This window comes from Chlorocebus sabaeus, chromosome 16 (assembly GCF_047675955.1).
Source record: "Chlorocebus sabaeus isolate Y175 chromosome 16, mChlSab1.0.hap1, whole genome shotgun sequence".
In the NCBI taxonomy this organism is placed as follows: Eukaryota; Metazoa; Chordata; class Mammalia; order Primates; family Cercopithecidae; genus Chlorocebus; species Chlorocebus sabaeus.
In genome coordinates, this window is record NC_132919.1 from 68,049,496 (window position 1) to 68,070,251 (window position 20,756).

Below are 20,756 nucleotides of genomic sequence, written 5' to 3' on the forward strand. Positions count from 1 at the left end.
AGAAATGTTCTGTTAGGAATATTCTTAGGTAGAATAGCCCACCTGGATGAAGGAGGTAAGATTTGTACTCCTAAGACAGTAGGGGACTAGGGTGTGCATCTCAAGGTAGCCTCATGTGATGACTGGGTGGCATTTTGGGATTTGAGTGATCCTGCAAATGAACAGTCCCTAAACATATCCCCTTCCCCCAGATGCCTTAAATTCCACTATTGGTGTTATGTTCCTTTGAATAAAAAACCTTAGAGAAAGTGGGTGCCTTTTCTCCCAGACAGAAGTCTGGGCAGAGAAAGCCCCTTGAAGTTCCTGTTTCCTCTATCATATGAAGCAATTGGACTCGTTCACTATTTGTCAAACCTCTGACAACATAATCTTTATGGTTCTACACAAAATCTAAAGGCAGAGCACTAAAATATAAATCAGGTAAAAGTGTTTTTAAGTATAATTTTAAAAATTTTTCATTAAAAATAATATGATATGTATATAGTAATACACTTAAACAATGCAAAAGGCTTATGTGGAAAAGTAAGTCACTTGCTCCTTCAATTTCTCTCTCCATAAGCATATCCTTACAGGAAAATCTCAAGCATATATAAGCACACACATGTGCATACATGTGTATATACAGAGATATCTCTGCTTTGTTGTTTGTTTTGCTTAGCTTACATTTTAGTTATTGTTTTTATCGTTCTATCCCATTCATCTTAACAGCTACATGGCCTCCATTGTGTATGGATGTGCAAATAAAGACAAGGTGATTTGGACATCCCTCAATGCAGGCTACTGCCTAAAAGCAGAAGTTTTCCCTCCCAATCCAGATATTTCCTTTTTACCACCTACCAGTGGGAGCAAAATCTGTTTTAAAATGCAGCCAATAAGGAGAATCCTCAGTTTCCATTAATTAGAGATAGGGGCCTCCTCCAGAACCAAGTAGAGAATTAAACAAGATGACCTTTGAGATTCCTTCCAGATCAAAGATTCTATGATCCCAAGGAGTCAAAGGAACGTAATATACTTTCCAAATTTGGCCTGTCATTCAAAGTCTGGTCCAAATGTCACATTTTTTTTTTTTTTGAGACGGAGTCTCGCTCTGTCGCCCAGGCTGGAGTGCAGTGGCCGGATCTCAGCTCACTGAAAGCTCCGCCTCCCGGGTTTATGCCATTCTCCTGCCTCAGCCTCCCGAGTAGCTGGGACTACAGGTGCCCGCCACCTCGCCTGGCTAGTTTTTTTGTATTTTTTAGTAGAGATGGGGTTTCACCAGGTTAGCCAGGATGGTCTCAATCTCCTGACCTCGTGATCCACCCGTCTCGGCCACCCAAAGTGCTGGGATTACAGGGTTGAGCCACCGCGCCCGGCCCAAATGTCACATCTTACCATAAGGATCCCAGACCCTCCCCAGGGAAAGAGATTGTTCTCTCCTTTGAAAGCCCATAAGAAAATTGTCCTTTTAAAAAAATGCATCTGGTGAGGATGTGGAGCAACAGGAACTCTTTGTTTCAATGGGGAATGCAAAATGGTACAGCCACTTTGGAGGACGGTTTGCAGTTTAGTTTCTTGCAAAACTACACATACTTTTATTGCACAATCCAGCAGTCATGCTCCTTGGTATTTATTCAAATGATTTGAAAACTTATGTTCATATAAAAACCTGCACACAGCTGCATGTGGTGGCTCGTGCCTGTAATCCCAGCACTTTGGGAGGCTGAGGTGGGCAGATTATTTGAGGTTAGGAGTTTGAGAACACCCAGGCCAACATGGGGAAACCCCTTCTCTACTAAAAATACAAAAATTAGCCAGGTGTGGTGGTGCTTACCTGTAATCCCACCTACTCGGAGGCTGAGGCAGGAGAATCACTTGAACTCAGGAGGCGGAGATTGCAGTGAGCTGAGATCACGGCACTGTCCTCCAGCCTGGGAGACAGAGTGAGACTCCGTCTTAAAACAAAAAACCTGTACAAAATATTAATACCACCTTTATTAATAATTGCCAGAACTTGAAAGCAACCAAGATGTCCTTCAGTAGGTGACAATAGGTGACTAGATAAACCGTGGTAAATCAAGGCGATGGAGTATTACTCAGTGCTAAAAAGAAATAAGCTGTTCATGCCATGAAAAGACATGGAGGGCCGGGTGCGGTGGCTCATGCCTGTAATCCCAGCACTTTGGGAGGCCAAGGCGGGCGGATCACCTGAGGTCAGGAGTTTGTGCCCAGCCTGACCAACATGGAGAAACCCCGTCTGTACTAAAAAAAAAAAAAAAAAAAATTAGCCGGCATGGTGATGTACGCCTGTAATCCCAGCTACTTGGGAGGCTGAGGTAGGAAAATTGTTTGAACCTGGGAGGTGGAGGTTGCAGTGAGCTGAGATCGTGTCATTGCACTCTAGCCTGGGAAAAAAAAAAAAAAAAAAAAAAAAAAAAAAAAAACATGGAGGAACCCCAAATGAATATTTGTGAAATAAGTGAAAGAAGCCAATCTGAAAAGACTATGTATGGGTATATTCCAACTCTACAGGACATCCTGGAAAAGGCAAAAATAAAGGTACAGTAAAAAGATCAGTCATTGCCAGGGGTTGGGGAAAGTTGGGGAGGGATGAATAGGCAGAGCACATAGTTTTTTTGGACGATGAAAATACTGCTAATCTATGTGATACTATAATGGTAGATGTATGTCATTATACATTTGTCCAAAGCCATAGGATGTACAACACTAATGCTGTGATGTAAACCATAGACTTCAGGTAATGATGTGTCATGTAGGCTCATCAATCATAGCAAATGCACTACTCTGGTGGCGGGATGTTGGTAACGGGGGCGGCTGTACATGTGTGGGCACAGGAGGCACATGATAAATCTCTGTGCCATCCACTCAGTTTTGCTGTGAACCTAAAACTGCTCCAGAAAAATAAAGTCTTTTTTTTAGAAAAAAGCATCCAAACCTTTTTTCAGTGGCACTGATCACCTTCCATCAGGTACTGGAGTTGTTTGGATGCAGAAATTATTTCTTCCTTGGTATGCAAGCTCTTGGAGAGGGAGTGCATGTCCTCTTTGCTTTATTCAATGTTTGGCAAGTGAACATTGGAAGAAGCAACTCGACAGAAACAAAAGCTAGTAAATCATCACATGGAAAAACAGTTTTTCTAGAAATTAAGGTTCAACTATTAAATTTAATTTTTTAAAAAATCGGCTGGGTACCACTGGTGGCTCCCACCTACAATCCCAGCACTTAGTGGGATTGTGGGAACACCTGAGGTCAGGAGTTCAAGACCGGCCTGGCCAACATGGTGAAACCCCATCTCTACCAAAAAAAAAAAAAAAAAATTAGCTGGGTGTGGTGGCTGGAGCCTGTAGTCCCAGCTACTTGGGAGGCTGAGGCAGGAGAATTGCTTGAACCCAGGAGATGGAGGTTATATAAGCTGAGATCGCGCCACTGCACTCCCACCTGGGCAACAAAGCAAGACTCTGTCTTTAAAAAAAAAAAAAAAAAAAATCAACAGCCCAAACCCAGTGTCGACGATCTTGTTTATGGGTTGAACTGCATTTCTCCCAAATGTGTATATTGAAGTCCTAAGTTGCAGTACCTGAGAATGTGGCCTTATTTGGAAATGGGGCTATTACAGATGCAATTCGTTAAGATGAGATCATTAGGTAGGGCCTAATCTAATATGCCTGACATCCTCAGGAAAAGGGGAAAACTCGAACACAGAGAGAACATCATGTGAAGATAAAGGCAGGGATTGGGGGGTGGCGCTTCTGCAAGCCAGTGAATGCCAAAGCTTGTCAGCAGTCAGCAGAAGGCAGGTAAAAGGCCTTTGTCACTGTCCTCGAAGGAACCAACTTGGCCAGCGTCTTGAACTTGCACTCCTAACCTCCAGCGCTGTGAGACGACTTCTGTTGTTTATGCCACCCAGTTTGTGGTACTCAGTTACGGCAGCCTCAGCAAAGTGCCGTCTATGAGAGACTCTATTTTGTGGGTGAGGGCAGGGACCAGGCTGGGTTTTCTGGAAAACAGTCGTGTAATACCCTCATCAGACCCACCAAACTCTTCACACTCCCTCAGACACAGCATTCACTGCCAGAAATAACTCTGAAGTTTGTTTGTTTGTTTTAACTTTGTAGAATACTACTCAGCCAAAAAGAAAAAGAAAAAAAGGAACACGTTACTGATACGTACAACTTTGATAACGGAAATAATGCTGAGTGAAAAAAGAAAAATCCCCAAAGGCTAAAAACTAATTGATTCCATTTATATAACTTTTTTTTTTTTGAGACAGTCTCACTCTGTCACCCAGGCTGGAGCACAGTGGTGCGATCTCGGCTCATTGCAACTTCCACCTCCTGGGTTCAAGCGATTCTCTTGCCTTAGCTTCCCAAGTAGCTGGGATTACAGGTGTGTGCCACCATGCCCAGCTAATTTTTGTATTTTTAGTAGAGACAGGGTTTTGCCATGTTGGCCAGGCTGGTCTCGAACTCCTAACCTCAAGTGATCTGCCTGCCTCGGCCTCCCAAAGTGCTGGGATTACATGAGTGAGCCACTGCACCTGGCTGCATTTATGTGACAATTTTGAAGTGGAAAAAAAAAGAAAGACAGAAATGGAGATTAGATGAGTAGTTGCCAGGGGTTAGTTGTGGGAGGGAGGGCAAAGGAGGGAAGGAGGTGGGCAACAGGAGAAAGACTTGTGGTCACAGAGCTGTGCTTTATCTTGACTGTGGTGGATCCCCAAATTTACACGTGACAAGATTGCACAGAACTAAGTATACACACACGTGAATGTGTGTGCCCACAGAGAGTACAGGTTAAACCACAGGAGATGTGGGTAAGATTGGTAAATTGTGCCAATATCAATATCCTAGTTGTGCTATTGTCCTATAGTTTCTCAAGGTATTATTGTTGGGGGAAACTGGATAAAGGATACATGGAGTCTGTATTTTTTATTTTTTTATTTTTTTAATTTTTTGAGACAGGGTCTCACTCCGTCATCCAGGCTGGAGTGCAGTGGCACAAGTATGGCTCACTGCAGCCTCAACCTCAACCTCAAGTGATCCTCCCACCTTAGCTTCCCGAGTAGCTGAGACCACAGGCGTGCGACACCATATGCCCAGCTAATTTTTAAATTTTTTGTAGAGACTAGGTCTCATCATGTTGCCCAGGCTTTTATTTATTTCTTATAAGTATATTTAAATTTATAATTATATCCTAATTTAAAAATTTTAATTTAAAAAATTACTCCGAGGCCAGGTGTGGTGGCTCAAGCCTCTAATCCCAGCACCTTGGGAGGCTGAGTTGGGCAGATCACCTGAGGTCAGAAGTTTGAGACCAGCCTGACTAACATGGAGAAACCCGTCTCTACTAAAAATACAAAATTAGGCGGGCGTGGTGGTGCATGCCTGTAATCCCAGCTACTTGGGAGGCTGAGGCAGGAGAATTACTTGAACCTGGGAGGTGGAGGTTGTATTGAGCCAAGATTGTGCCACTGCACTCTAGCCTGGGCCACAGAGAGACTCTGAAAAAAAAAAAAAAATTCAGTCGTACAAGGATGTTCATAGCAGCCTTGCTGAAAATAGGAAAAAAACTGGAAATAACCTAAACTACTCACAATAGGAGTCAGCTAAAACCCTGGGGGTTTAATTCCAGGGAATACTGTGAACAATGACAAGTTTGTGGACTGAGTAAAAATAAAGAGCTGTCAATGACTTAACATTAAATGAAATGGCAGATGTCACAGCAGGTTCTCACTGAGCCATTGGGAGGGGTGGAGATCATTTAGAGGTTCAAGTCCACTGGATTCTTCTTTTTCCGTTTAATATTACTTCACTTCCGAATAAGGAAAGCACAGGAAATCACGTCCGGTCCTGAGCCTTGCCATCCTGCAGTCACCCGCAGGTGGCAGACGTGTTCCAGGGATGAACCCTGCTGCCTCTTTAATGCAGATGGTCCAGCCACTCCCAACAGCAGGTGGGGCTATAAGCATCCATCCTACCTGCTCAAGGAACCCAGGCATCAGAACTGCTCTCTCCCAAGTCCATTGTGAGAAGGCAGTCGTCTGGCCATGAGAGGGTTAACAGTCCACATTCCAGATCGAGGGAAAAGGAGGCTGGAGGGTCATAGACAAGGGGAGGGGGCGCGGAAGGCCAGCTTCTCACAACACTACCGGCTCTGCTGGGAGAGATAGATCACCCCCAACAATGGCCACAGCTGTTTTCATCTGCCCTGAAGGAAACTGACTTAGGAAGCAAGTATTAGAGAGGGCCCTTCCTGAGGGGGCTTCTGTCTGGCTTGTAAAACTGTCAAAGCAGCTGCATTCATGTGTCAGATGATGGATGATGGAAAGGAGGACAGTGGGCTGCAGATGGACACAGTGACTTGCAAGTTGAGGCAGGTGGCAAAGGGCTTGCAGAGGCTCTGCAGGTGGGGTATACTGATTCATTACCCAGTTAAAATACCAGGAAGATATGGGCAGCCTGTTCACAGGAGCTGCTTGTCCTCAAACAATCTGTCTTCAATGAAAGCTTCCTCTGGCCCTCCTTTCTCTTCTGGCACCTCAGGTGTGAACCTTTCTCCCCCATGTCTCTACCGGCCCTCCCCTCCCTGCCGCTCCTGGCCCTGTGCCACTTATTATATGTAGGGCCAAGAAGGCAATTTCTTCTAGCTTCTTTGTGACCAGTCGGTCCTGGGATGGCTTCATGGAACACATCCTGTGCTGTGCACCAATGAAGCTCTCCATATAGGACTCAAAAATGTTTTTGAAAAATGTAACCAGCTGGAAGACAAGAAAATAAAATGTCAGCACTAAAAACGCTGGCTGTGGCTTTTGCTAAGGAAAGGAATTTGGTGTTGTCTGCTTGCACGCACAGCCTGGTTGGGGAAATGACTGTCTTCAGTACATCATCCTGCGAGCCACAGTGAGTGCCCTGGCTCAGAAGTGCCTGTCACGGTACACAGGATCCCCGAGGAGCATGAGCTGGGATTTCCTCTGTGCTCTCCATCACAGGAGCCTGAGTGACCAGCGCATCCTCGATTTGTAACCAGAATCCTGCCCCATCTCCCAAGTGGGCACCCTTGCTCTGGCCCTCTAGTTCTCTCTCTTGCCTTCCAGAGAATGCCAAGAGAGGCTTTCTTAGTCAGGTCAATCAATGCTGAGACTTGTGGAGTTAGGACGAATGGGATCTTTAAAAGCATCATTTTGCCTCTAGCTGGGTCTATGGGGGTCAGACACCCCTTGGGCCATTTGTTAGTGGGGTGACAAATGAACTTGGCCTGAGAAATGGAGTAGGCTGGGCTCAGCCCCACGAAGCACTCGGAACTGCACATTCTCTTTGTTGAGCGGGTCCACAGTTTGTTTTGAGAATGCCTGAGGGCCCAGGGAGACAGACAATTAAAAGCCGGAGCTCATTTTGATATCTGAAAACCACAGCCGCCAGCACATGGGAGGTGCCAGAGAGCAGGCTTGGGCCCTGTCTCACACGCCCCCTCTCTCTGGGTCACCTGGGAGTGCCAGCAGCAATTTGGAAGTTTGCTGAGCTAGAGGGGAAGTCTTTGGCGAGGGTTTGCTCTGAGCACACCCCTTTCCCTCCCCCCCGGGGGGGCTGAGGGAAACATGGGACCAGCCCTGCCCCAGACTGTCCTCATTGGCTGGCATGAGGCAGAGGGGGGCTTTAAAAAGGCGACCATGTCTCTGCTGGAGACCAGAGCCTGTGCTACTGGAAGGCTGCGTGCCCTCCTCTGGCTGGCACCATGCAGCTCCCACTAGCCCTGTGTCTTGTCTGCCTGCTGGTACACGCAGCCTTCCGTGTAGTGGAGGGCCAGGGGTGGCAGGCCTTCAAGAATGATGCCACGGAAATCATCCCCGAGCTCGGAGAGTACCCCGAGCCTCCACCGGAGCTGGAGAACAACAAGACCATGAACCGGGCGGAGAATGGAGGGCGGCCTCCCCACCACCCCTTTGAGACCAAAGGTATGGGGTGGTGGAGAGAATTCTTAGTAAAAGGTCCTGGGGAGGTTTTAGAAACTTATCTTTGGGAGGCTTTGGGAAGACTGGGTAGACCCAGTGAAGACTGTTGGCCTCTGCCAGCACTGGTCAAGGAACAGTCTTGCCTGGAGATGGGGGAAGGATGGCTCACTGGTGCAGCCTTCTAATTCAGGTGCAGGGGCATGAGGCAACAGACACTGGTGAGAGCCCAGGGCAGGGAGGAGGCTGGGGTGGTGAAGGTATGGCATCAGGTTATCAGAACAGGCTCCGGGGCTTAGAAAAGAAAAGGTTTCAAAGAATCTCCTCCTGGGAACATAGGAGCCACGTCCAGCTGCTGGTACCATTGGGGAGGGAACAAGGTAAGGGAGCCTCCCATCCACAGAACAGCACCTGCAGGGTGCCAGACACTCTATGCTGGCGGTGGCTGTCCCCATGACACAGACCCACGTCATGGAAGCCCCAGGAGGTGAACCCCCAGCTCGAAGGGGAAGAAACAGGCTCCACGCACTCAGTAACTTGGTAGTGAGGAGAAGAGCTGAGGTTTGAATCTGGTTTGATCAACTGCAAGATAGCCCTGGTGTGTGTGGGGGGTGTTGGGGATAGATCTCCACAAAGTAGTGGGAGAGGAAGGCCAGAGAGGCACCCCGGCAGTGTGCATTGCCCATGGCCTGCCCAGGGAGCTGGCACTTGAAGGAATGAGAGTTTTCCGCAGTTTTAGCCCCTGACATGGGTGCAGCTGAGTTCAGGCCCTGGAGGGGAAGACAGCATCCTCTGCGCAGGAGTAGGCACATCCGTCCTCAGCGGCCACCCCATTCCCAGCCTTGCCTCATTCCAGAGGAGGGAGAAGGAAGAGGGACCCTGGGTTCCTGGTCAGGCCTGCACAGAGAAGCCCAGGTGACAGTGTGCATCTGGCTCTATGGTTGGCAGGAATCACGAGGCCGTGGGTGGGGGCTGGAATGACACTTCAGACTAAGGGCTTCCCTGCCCTCTGGCCATTATCCAGGTGGCAGAGAAGTCCACTGCCCAGGCTCCTGGACCCCAGCCCTCCCTGCCTCATAACCTGTTGGGGCTATGGGGTGCTAAAAAGGGCAACTGTATGGGAGGCCAGCCAGGACCCTGTGTCTTCCAAATGGAGGACAAGGGTGCCTCCTCCCACAGCTCCCCTTCTAGGCAAGGTCAGCTGGGCTCCCGTGACTGCCTGAAGGGCTGTAAGGAACCCAAACACGAAATGTCCACCCTGATGGACTCCCATGAGAGGCCACAGCCCCCGAGGAAGCCACGTGCTCAAAACAAAGTCACAGTCTGCAAAGAAGTGCCTGACTTGGGGCACTATTCTTGGAAAGCCCCAAAATGCCCCCTTCCCTGGGCACATGTCCCCCCGACCACACACACACCCCAGCCCTGCAGAGGTGAGGATGCAAACCAGACCACAAACCAGAAAGCAGCCCCAGACAATGGCAATGGCCACATCTCTCCTGCTGTGCTTGCTCTCCAGAGTGGGGGTGGGGAGCGGCCTTCACTGTCCCCTCTCTGGTTTGGTCTTAAGACTATTTTTCATTCTTTCGTGTCACATTGGAACTATCCCCATGAAAGCTTTGGGGGGTGGACTGGTACTCACACGACCAGCTATTTAAAAAGCTCCCACCTATCTAAGTCCACCATAGGAGACATGGTCAAGGTGTGTGCAGGGGATCAGGCCAGGCCTGGGAGCCCCATCTCTGCCTGCCTAGGAAGTATCACCATGAGGTGCCCATTCAGATAACACAGAACAAGAAATGTGCCCAGCAGAGAGCCAGGTAAATGTTTGTGGCAGCTGAACCTGTAGGTTTTGGGTCAGAGCTCAGTCCCCCTATGGTAGGAAAGTAACTAGAGTAAAAAACAGCCCTCGGCTCCATCCCCCAGCCCAGCCTCCCATGGGTGCTCGAACACAGAGCCTCCACTCTTGTGGGAGCCAAAAGGTGCTGGGACCCCAGGGAAGTGGAGTCTGGAGATGCAGCCCAGCCTTTTGGGCAAGTTCTTTTCTCTGGCCGGGCCTCAGTACTCTCATTGATAATGAGGGGGTTGGACACACTGCCTTTGATTCCTTTCAAGTCTAATGAATTCCTGTCCTGATCACCTCCCCTTCGGTCCCTCGCCACCGCAGCAGCTGCCCTGATTTATTACCTTCAATTAACCTCTACTCCTTTCTCCATCTCCTGTCCACCCCTCCCAAGTGGCTGGAAAAGGAATTTGGGAGAAGCCAGAGCCAGGCAGAAGGTGTGCCGAGCACTTACCCTGCCCAGGCCAGGGACCCTGCGGCACAAGTGTGGCTTAAATCATAAGAGGACCCCAGGAGAGAAATGATAATAGTAATACATAACAGCCGACGATAATAGTAATACATAACAGCCGACGCTTTCAGCTATATCTACCAAATGGTATTCTCTGCATTGCGTGTGGAATGGATTAACTCACAGTGCTTGGGGCGGCCCATTTTACAGACTGGAAGATGAGAGAGATTAAGGAACTTGTCCAAGATGACACCAGCAGTGAGCGATGGAGCCCTGGTGTTTGAACCCCAACAGTCATTTGGCTCCGAGGGGACAGGGTGCGCAGGAGAGCTTTCCACGAGCTCTAGAGCATCTGGGACCTTCCTGCAATAGGTGTTCAGGGGAAAAAGCCTCTGGAGACAGGCTTGGCAAAAGCAGGGCTGGGGTGGAGGGAGTTGGGCCGGGCCAGGGCAGGGGTGGCCAGGCGGGCGGCCACCCTCACGCGCGCCTCTCTCTTCAGACGTGTCCGAGTACAGCTGCCGAGAGCTGCACTTCACCCGCTACGTGACCGACGGGCCGTGCCGCAGCGCCAAGCCAGTCACCGAGTTGGTGTGCTCCGGCCAGTGCGGCCCGGCACGCCTGCTGCCCAACGCCATCGGCCGCGGCAAGTGGTGGCGCCCGAGTGGGCCCGACTTCCGCTGCATCCCCGACCGCTACCGCGCGCAGCGTGTGCAGCTGCTGTGTCCCGGTGGTGCCGCGCCGCGCGCGCGCAAGGTGCGCCTGGTGGCCTCGTGCAAGTGCAAGCGCCTCACCCGCTTCCACAACCAGTCGGAGCTCAAGGACTTCGGTCCCGAGGCCGCTCGGCCGCAGAAGGGCCGGAAGCCGCGGCCCCGCGCCCGGGGGGCCAAAGCCAATCAGGCCGAGCTGGAGAACGCCTACTAGAGCCCGCCCGCGCCCCTCCCCACCGGCTGGCGACCTGGCCCTGGCCCCGGCCCCGCGCCCCACATTTCTGTCCTCTGCGCGTGGTTTGATTGTTTATATTTCATTGTAAATGCCTGCAACCCAGGGCAGGGGGCTGAGACCTTCCAGGCCCTGAGGAATCCCGGGCGCCGGGAAGGCCCCCCCTCAGTCCGCCAGCTGAGGGGCCCCGCGGGGCGGGGGAGGGAGTTGAGAGTCACACACACTGAGCCACGTAGCCCCACCTCTGGGGCCGCCGACCTTTGCTGGTCCCACTTCAGAGGAGGCAGAAATGGAAGCATTTTCACCGCCCTGGGGTTTTAAGGGAGCGGTATGGGAGTGTGAAAAGTCCAGGGACTGGTTAAGAAAGCTGGATAAGATTCCCCCTTGCACCTCACTGCCCATCAGAAAGCTTGCGGCGTGCCCAGAGCACAAGACTGGGGGCATCTGTAGATGTGGTTTCTAGGCCTGGTTCTGCCACTAACTTGCTGTGTAACCTTGAACTGCACAATTCTCTTTCGGGATCTCAATTTCCACTTTGTAAAATGAGGGTGGATGTGGGAATAGGATCTCGAGGAGACTACTGGCATATGATTCCAAGGACTCCAGTGCCTTTTGAATGGGCAGAAGTGTGTGTGAGAGAGAAAGAGACAGAGAGAGAGAGAATGAATGAGGTTGCATTGACTCAGTGCCAAGGTCCCTTCCAGAATTCAGTTGTGATGCTCTCATCTGACAGCCAAAGATGAAAAACAAACAGGAAAAAAAAAAAAAAAGTAAAGAGTCTATTTATGGCTGACGTGTTTATGGCTGACAAACTCCTGGAAGAAGCTATGCTGCTTTCCAGCCTGGCTTCCCCAGATGTTTGGCTACCTCCACCCCTCCATCTCAAAGAAATAACATCACCCGTTGGGGCAGAAAAGGAGAGGGTCCAAGGGTGGTGAGAGGGATAGAAATTACATCCATCTCAACTTCCCAAAGAGCAGCATCCCTACCCCAACCCATAGCCATATGTTAAAGTCACCTTCCGAAGAGAAGTGCAAAGTCCCAGGACACCAGGCTCAAGGGAGCAGCCATCACGAACTCACAGACCAGCACATCCCTTTTGAGACACCGCCTTCTGCCCACCACTCACAGACACATTTCTGCCTAGAAAATAGCTTCTTACTGCTCTTACATGTGATGGCATGTCTTACACTAAAAGAATATTATTGGGGGGAAAACGACAAGTGCTGTACATATGCTGAGAAGCTGCAGAGCATAATAGCTGCCATCCAAAAATCTTTTTGAAAATCTTTTCCAGACAACCTCTTACTTTCTGTGTAGTTTTAATTGTTAAAAAAAAAATGTTTTAAACAGAAGCACATGCCATATGAAAGCCTGCAGGACTGGTCGTTTTTTTGCAATCCTTCCACGTGGGACTTGTCCACAAGAATGAAAGTACTGGTTTTTAAAGAGTTAAGTTACATATTTATTTTCTCACTTAAGTTATTTATGCAAAAGTTTTTCTTGTAGAGAATGACAATGTTAATATTGCTTTATGAATTAACAGTCTGTTCTTCCGGAGTCCAGAGACATTCTTAATAAAGACAATGAATCATGACCGAAAGGATGTGGTCTCATTTTGTCAACCACACACGATGTCATTTCTGTCAAAGTTGATACCCTTCTCTTGGTCACTAGAGTTCAAACCTTGGACACACCTTTGAGTGCTCTCTGGTGGCCCTTGCAGCAATTATGTCTTCCTTTGAAAAGTCATGTCTGTCCCTTCCTTTCCAAACCCAGACCACATTTCTTCACCCAGGGCATAGTAATAACCTCAACCCTGTATCCTTTTAGCAGCCTCCTCTCCATGCTGGCTTCCAAAAACGCTGTTCTCATTGTATCACTCACCTGCTCAAGAGCCTTCCATAGCTCCCCCTTGCCCAGGATCAAGTACAGGTTTCCCAATCTGACATGGGAGGGCTTCTCTGCTTGACTCCCACCTCCTACTCCGCCAAGCTTCCTACTGACTCCAAATAGTCACGCAGATCCCTGCTTCCTTAGTTTGCCATCCACACTTAGCCCATCCAATAACTTATCTTCTTTCTTTAGGATTCACGTTACTTGTCACCTCTTCCCCCAACCTTCCAGAGATGTTCCAATCTCCCATAATCCCTCTCTCCTCTGAGGTTCCAGCCCCTTTAGTCCACACCTCTACTTTGGTTCCTAATTCTGTTTTCCATTTGACAGTCATTCATGGAGGACCAGCCTGGCCAAGCTCTGCTTAGTACTGGCATAGACAACACAAAGCCAAGTACAAGTCAGGACCAGTTCACGGGAAACTTCGTCTTCTTCGAAGTGGGGATTTTATGTCTCCCAGGTAGAAATGTAGGATCTTCAAAAGTGGGCCAGCCTCCTGCACTTTTCTCAAAGTCTCACCTCCCCGGGATGTCTAATAGTGCTGGATGCTAGCTGAGTTAGCATCTTCAGATGAAGAGTAACCCTAAAGTTACTCTTCAGTGGCCCTAAGGTGTGATGGTCAACTGGAAAGCTTTAAATTAAGTCCAGCCTACCTTGCGGGAACCCAACCCCACAAAGAAAGCTGAGGTCCCTCCTGATGACTTGTCAGTTTAACTACCAATAACTCACTTGAATTAATCATTATCATCAAGTCTTTGATAAATGTGAGTGGGTATCAGTGGCTGGTCCCTTCCTGTGGCTCCAGCCCCTGAGGAGGCCTCAGTGAGCCCCCGCAGAAAACCCATGCTTCATGAGTGTCTCAGGGCCCAGAATATGCGAGCAGGTAGGAAACAGAGATGTCCTCCATCCCTGAGAGGCAGTGTGGTCCAGTGGGTGGGGATATGGGCTCTGGGCCAGGTTTGTGTTTTTGGTTTGTTTGTTTGTTTGTTTTGAGACAGAATCTTGCTCTGTTGCCCAGGCTGGAGTGCAGTGTCACAATCTTGGCTCACTGCAACTTCTGCCTTCCCGGGTTCAAGTGATTCTCCTGCCTCAGCCTCCAGAGTAGCTGGGATTACAGGTGCACACCACCACGCCTGGCTAATTTTTGTATTTTTAGTAGAGACAGGGTTTCACCGTGTTGGCCAGACTAGTCTCGAGCTCCTGACCTCAAGTGATCTGCCCGCCTCGGCCTTCCAAAGTGCTGGGATTACAGGCGTGAGCCACCGCACCCAGCCCCAGGTTGGTGTTTGAATCTGAGGAGACTGAAGCACCAAGGGGTTAAATGTTTTGCCCACAGCCATACTGAGCTCAGTTCCTGGCCCTACCCCTCACTTGAGCTGCTCAGAGCCTGGTGGGCACATGGGTAATAATCAGGTCACACTGTTCTGTACGAAGTGTTATGGGAACCCAAGATAGGAGTAATTTGCTCTGTGGAGGGGATGAGGGATAGGGGTTAGGGAAGGCTTCACAGAGTGGGTGCTGCTTAGAGATATTCCGGGTGGAGGAGGGGGCTTCTAGGCAGAAGGCATAGCCTAAGCAAAGACTGCAAGTACACGGCTGCTCATGGGTAGAAGAGAATCCACCATTCCTCAACAGGTACCGAGTCCTTGCCATGTGCAAGGCAACATGGGGACACCAGGAATTCCAAGCAATGCCCAAACCTAGGGTCTGCTTTCTGGGACCTGAAGATACAGGATGGATCAGCCCAGGCTGCAATCCCATTACCACGAGGGGAAAAAAAACCTGAAGCCTAAATTGTAGGTCGGGTTAGAGGTTATTTATGGAAAGTTATATTCTACCTACATGGGGTCTATGAGCCTGGCGCCAATCAGAAAAGGAACAAAAAACAGACCTAGCTGGGAGGGGCAGCATTTTGTTGTAGGGGGCGGGGCACATGTTCTGGGGGTACAGCCAGACTCAGGGCTTGTATTAATAGCCTGAGAGTAAGACAGACAGAGGGATAGAAGGAAATACGTCTCTCTCTCTCTCTCTCTCTCTCTCTCACACACACACACACACACACACACACACACACACACACAGGTTCTGTAGCGGTGTACTTAGGCTCCAAGTACAAATCAGGCCACGTTTACACAAGGAGGTAAAGGAAAGGAAACTTGGAGAAGCCACAGGACCCCAAAATTCCCTGTTTTCCTTGAATCAGGCAGGACTTACACAGCTGGGAGGGTGGAGAGCCTGCAGAAGCCACCTGTGAGTAAGCCAAGTTCAGAGTCACAGACACCAGATGCTGGGGCCATGTCCCACACCCGCCCACCTCCCACCTGCTCCTTGACACAGCTCTGTGCTCCACAACCTGGTTCCAAGATCATTGGTTATAGCTCTGGGGCCTGCATCGTCCTTCCTGCCACGCCCCCACCCCATTCTTGGAACGTGCCCTCTGTCTTCTCTCTTGTCCAAGGGCAGTCAAGGGCTCAGTTATTGGGCAGCTTTGACCAACAGCTGAGGTTCCTTTTGTGGCTGGAGATGCAGGAGGCAGGGGAATATTCCTCTTAGTCAGTGCGACCACATGCCTGGTTTGCCCAGGGTGGTCTCGTTTACACCTGTAGGCCGAGCGTAATTATTAACAGCTCCCACTTTTACTCTAAAAAATGACCTGATTTGGGCAGTAAATTTTATGGTGCCCATGCTATTAAGAGCTGCAACTTGCTGGGCACGGTGGCTTACACCTGTAATCCCAGCACTTTGGGAGGCCAAGGCGGGTGGATCACCTGAGGTCAGGAGTTAGAGACCAGCCTGGCCAGCATGGCGAAACCCCATCTTTACTAAAAATACAAAAATTAGCAGGGCATGGTGGCATGCACCTGTAATCCCAGGTACTTGGGAGGCTGAGACAGGAGAATGGCTGGAACCCAGGAGGCAGAGGTTGGAGTGAGACAAGATCATGCCACTGCCCTTCAGCCCTGGCAACAGAGCAAGACTTCATCTCAAAAAAAAAAAAAAAAAAAAAAGATACTGTCAATCACTGCAGGAAGAACCCAGGAACGAATCAAGAGAAGAGAGGGGCTGAGTCCCCATAGTGGCAGCACCGACTCCTGCAGGAAAGGCGAGACACTGGGTCATGGGTACTGAAGGGTACCCTGAATGACCTTCTGCTTTAGAGACCAAACCCGAGCCCTGCAAGTGCATCCCTGTTCATGGGTGAGACACTCAATTCATCATTCCTCGGCATGTACTGGATCCTTTCTTTTTTTTTTTTTTTTTTTTTTGAGACGGAGTCTCGCTCTGTCGCCCGGGCTGGGGTACAGTGGCCGGATCTCAGCTCACTGCAAGCTCCGCCTCCCGGGTTCACGCCATTCTCCTGCCTCAGCCTCCCGAGTAGCTGGGACTACAGGCGCCCGCCACCTCGCCCGGCTAGTTTTTTGTATTTTTTAGTAGAGACGGGGTTTCACCGAGTTCGCCAGGATGGTCTGGATCTCCTGACCTCGTGATCCGCCCGTCTCGGCCTCCCAAAGTGCTGGGATTACAGGCTTGAGCCACCGCGCCCGGCTGGATCCTTTCTTATCGCCACCCTCCAATGCCCAATTTCCCTACAATTGTCTGAGGCGCCTAAGCTTCTGCCCACCAAGAGAGCCAGAGCTGGCAGTGAGCAGCTGCAGGTAGGAGAGATAGGTACCCATGAGGGAGGTGGGAAAGAGAGATGGAAGGAGAGGGGTGCAGAGCACACACCTCCCCTGCCTGACAACTTCCTGAGGGCTGGTCCTGCCAGCAGATTTCAGGCGGAGGCAGGGGAGATGCGGCGGGAGAGGAAGTGAAAAAGGAGAGGGTGGGGATGGAGAAGAAGAGAGGGTGATCATTCATTCATTCCATTGCTACTTGACCGGATGCCAGCTGTGAGCCAGGCACCACCCTAGCTCTGGGCGTGTGGTTGTGATCTTGGAGCCTCATGGAGCTCACAGCGAGTGCAGTGCTGTAAGGAGATGGATAATGGACGGATAACAAATAAATGTTTAGCACAATGCCCGGGAATGGAAAGTTTTCCAAAGAAAAATAAAGTTGGTGAGCATATAGACAGCCCTGAAGGCGGCCAGGCCAGGCATTTCTGAGGAGGTGGCATTTGAACTAAGACCAAAACGTGATGGGAGACAGAGCCACACGAGGATCGGGGGGGGGGGGGCGGTGTGCACTGGGAGGGGGAGCAGCAAGTGCAAAGGGCCTGAAGGTATGTAGGGGGTGGAGAAGGGACACCACTAATTGCCTTGGGTGCCTTTCAGGCGTCTCCATGCCAAGGCTCTAACCCCTGATCTGGAAACCAACATAGTAATTATAATTACAGTGGAGAGGGGTGTGTGTGTGTGTGTGTGTGTGTGTGTGTGTGTGTGTGATTGAAAGAGAGAGAGAATGAGTCTCTGTACATTCTCTTGGCTCCATATGTTGAAGACCAGTGACTCTAAAGAAGAATATTTGCATATTATTAATTATGTAGCTATACACATTTTTCTTTTGAGACAAAGTCTTGCTTTGTCACCCAGACTGGAGTACAGTGGCAGCGATCATGGCTCACTGCAGCCTCTGCCTCCCAGGCTCAAGCCATCCTCCTCTCTCACCCTCCTGAGTACCTGGGCTATAGGCAGTTGCCACCACATCTGGCTAAGTTTTGTATTTTTTGTAGAGATGGGGCTTCACCTTGTTGCCCAAGCTGGTGCACATCTTTATTCTTTTTTTTTTTTGAGACAGAGTCTCACTCTGTCGCCCAGGCTGGAGTGCAGTGGCACAATCTCGGCTCACTGCAACCTCCGTCTCCTGGCTTCAAGTGACTCTCCTGCCTCAGCCTCCTGAGTAGCTGGGATTATAGGCATGTGTCACCATGCCCGGCTAATTTGTTTTTGTATTTTTAGTAGAGACAGGGTTTCACTGTGTTAGCCAGGATGGTCTCAGTCTCCTAACCTCGTGATTCCCCCGCCTTGGCCTCCCAAAGTGCTGGGATTACAGGTGGAAGCCACCGCGCCCGGCCACATCTTTATTCTTTAGGCTCTTGATAGGTTTGCTTAAGTAATGCTGCTAGCACTGGGCAGATGTATTACAATAGGAATATTGATGCCCTTGAACTCCTTCTAGCACATGCAGATGTGATACAATTCATATTTAGTTGCAGAAATGCCTGAAGCTTTCATTAATGGATGCCTATAAGATCCAGGCTGGGCTGGAGGCAAAGGATTATCTTGGCCTGGGAAAGTGCAAGCACTTTCCTGCTGTGAATTCTTCCCTGCTGTGGCTCTAAGCCAGATGTATAAATATATGTGGATGGATACAGGTTTAGGCTACTCAGCTGAGACTCTAGGTCAGGTGATGGAGATCTGAAGGGTAAGAAGGAGGCTAGAAATGAATTTCTTCTGGAAAGATTCATGATTCATTCTTACTTGTCTGAACTGTAAGAGCATCCTCATCGGTGAATGTATTTGTCACAGCATCCACTGCAAACCCCCTTGGGGAAGACTTGCTTTCACTGTGCTTCTGGATTTGCACATTTGCTTGCATGTGCACACACACACATTCACACCATCTTTACTCTGAATATACAATGTCAAGCTTTCCCAGGTATTCTAAAAATCCTCCTGTTTCTGCCTCTTGGTTGGCAGGTGTCCAAAAATGGTGCTGACATCCCAGGTCAGAATGGTGGCCAGTTCCGATCAAGACAGAGCCCCATATCTTCCAGGGACACCAGACAAGATGCCAGGACCACACCTCCACTTTGCCCAGAGGCCAAAAGCAGCCCAAGAAGATGAGGTGTTCTCTGTATGCATTACTCCCAGGTCCCCCAGGATTGGCCTCCAGCTGTCCTCCACCCAGGAGGAGCTGTGTGGAGACAGAGACTGGCTTGGGGTCCCATTCCCCAATCCCCTCCCTTCCATCTGCTATGCCACTGCCAGATGGACTTTGCTTTCTGTTTTTTAAAAAAGCAAAGTTCAAAAAATATTTTAAACACAGGAAATTGAATATGTTAGCATTTTAGCTCCATCTACAGTATTTCTTTATATTTTACACAGGGTTTCACTCTGTTGCCCAGACTGCAATGCAGTGGCACAATCATAGCTCACTGCAGTCTCTATCTCCTGGGCTCAAGTGATCCTCCCACCTCAGCCTCCCAAGAAGCTGAGACTACAGGTGTGCACTACTACACCTAGCTAATGTTTTTTTATTTTTATTAGAGGCGAGGGCTCACTATGTTTCCTAGGCTGGTCTTGAACTCCTGAGCTCCCAAGGCAACAACCCATGTTTCCATACAGTCCTACATACATTATTTATAATCAATATACAAATGTGTGTTTTTAAATTTCACATGCATTTTATCATATCATACATATTCTGAAACTCACCTTTTTTTTTTTTACTCAAAATTATGCTTTTAAGATCTAGCCATGTTGGATTATTTTAAAATCTTGAATGGTATTATATTTTATGACTATACCACTATTTGCTTATCTATTTTTCTTTTCTTTTCTTTTTTTTTTTTTTTTTTTGAGACAGTCTCGCTCTGTCACCCAGGCTGGAATGCAATGGCGCGATGTCAGCTTACTGTAACTTCTGTCTCCTAAGTTCAAGCAATTCTTCTGCCTCAGCCTCCCGAGGAGTTGGAACTACAGGTGTGCGCCACCATGCCCAGTTAATTTTTTGTATTTTTAGTAGAAACGGGGTTTCACCATGTTGGCCAGGCTGGTCTCGAACTCCTGGCCTCAAGTGATCTGCCTGCCTCGGCCTCCCAAAGTGCTAAGATTACAGGCATGAGCCACCGCGCCCGGCCTGCTTATCTATTTTTCTACTGATTTAGTTTGTTTCCAGTGTTTTCACTATCAAAACCAATGCACTAAGGAAGATGCCTGAATTTGTCTCCTGATGTGACATATGCTAGAGTTTCCTCAGGACAGAGAGGAGTGAGTGTTCTAATACAAAAATCTAATCATGCCATTTCCCTGCTCAAATTCCTCCATGGAATTTGTTACCTAAAAGGTCAACTCTAAACTCCTTAGCTTACGAGTACATGATCTGGTATCTGCCTACCTGTCCAGCCACGCATTTGACTGCTGACTTCCTTAGCACTTTGTTCCTTGCAATATTGTATTTCTCTTAATTTCTAAATCGCCCAGGAGGTTTCAAGCCTCTGCTTTTGCACATTCTCCTTAGTCTGCCTAGGATCCCATCCTCCAACTCCTCTGGCCTGGAAATTCCCCTTCAAGTCTCCTTTTGAGGAGACTGCCTCCTCCACAGAGCTGACCACACCACATCCACGCTGTGTTACAAGATTGCCACACAGGCTGAACTTGGCTGTCTCCCCTCTGGACTATGAGGCTACTGAGGACAGGACCCCGGACTTTGCACATTTGTAGCCTCAGTGCTTTTGCACAGGGCTTGGCCAGAATCTGGGCTCCATAAATATTTGTTGAATTAATGGATGTTTGGCTGCTGGAGCATGATTTGAGCAGCAGGAATGAAAAGCCCAGCTTCCTCCCAGCTCAGCAGCAGGCAAGAGCTTTGGACAACTTTTCCAAAGCATTTCTTTCATTCAAGTCCCTCTGTAGCTTTGCGACCATAGCAGGGAACAGGGCCCTTCCCAAGAAACCAAGTCCATGGTTGTTTGCCCTGGACATTATTAAGTGCCCACATTACAGATATCTCTGTCATTTGGCCAACAA

At 49.1% G+C, this 20,756-nt stretch overlaps 1 protein-coding gene across 1 annotated transcript; it reads left to right on the forward strand.

Annotated features, from left to right (window-relative positions):
• The first annotated feature begins 7,700 nt into the window (after positions 1-7,700).
• SOST (sclerostin) lies at positions 7,701-12,769 on the forward strand. Its single transcript, XM_008012517.3, has 2 exons — positions 7,701-7,948; positions 10,733-12,769. The coding sequence occupies exons 1-2, from the start codon at positions 7,729-7,731 to the stop codon at positions 11,152-11,154; spliced, it is 642 nt and encodes a 213-aa protein (XP_008010708.2). The 5' UTR covers positions 7,701-7,728; the 3' UTR covers positions 11,155-12,769.
• Positions 12,770-20,756: the final 7,987 nt, after the last annotated feature.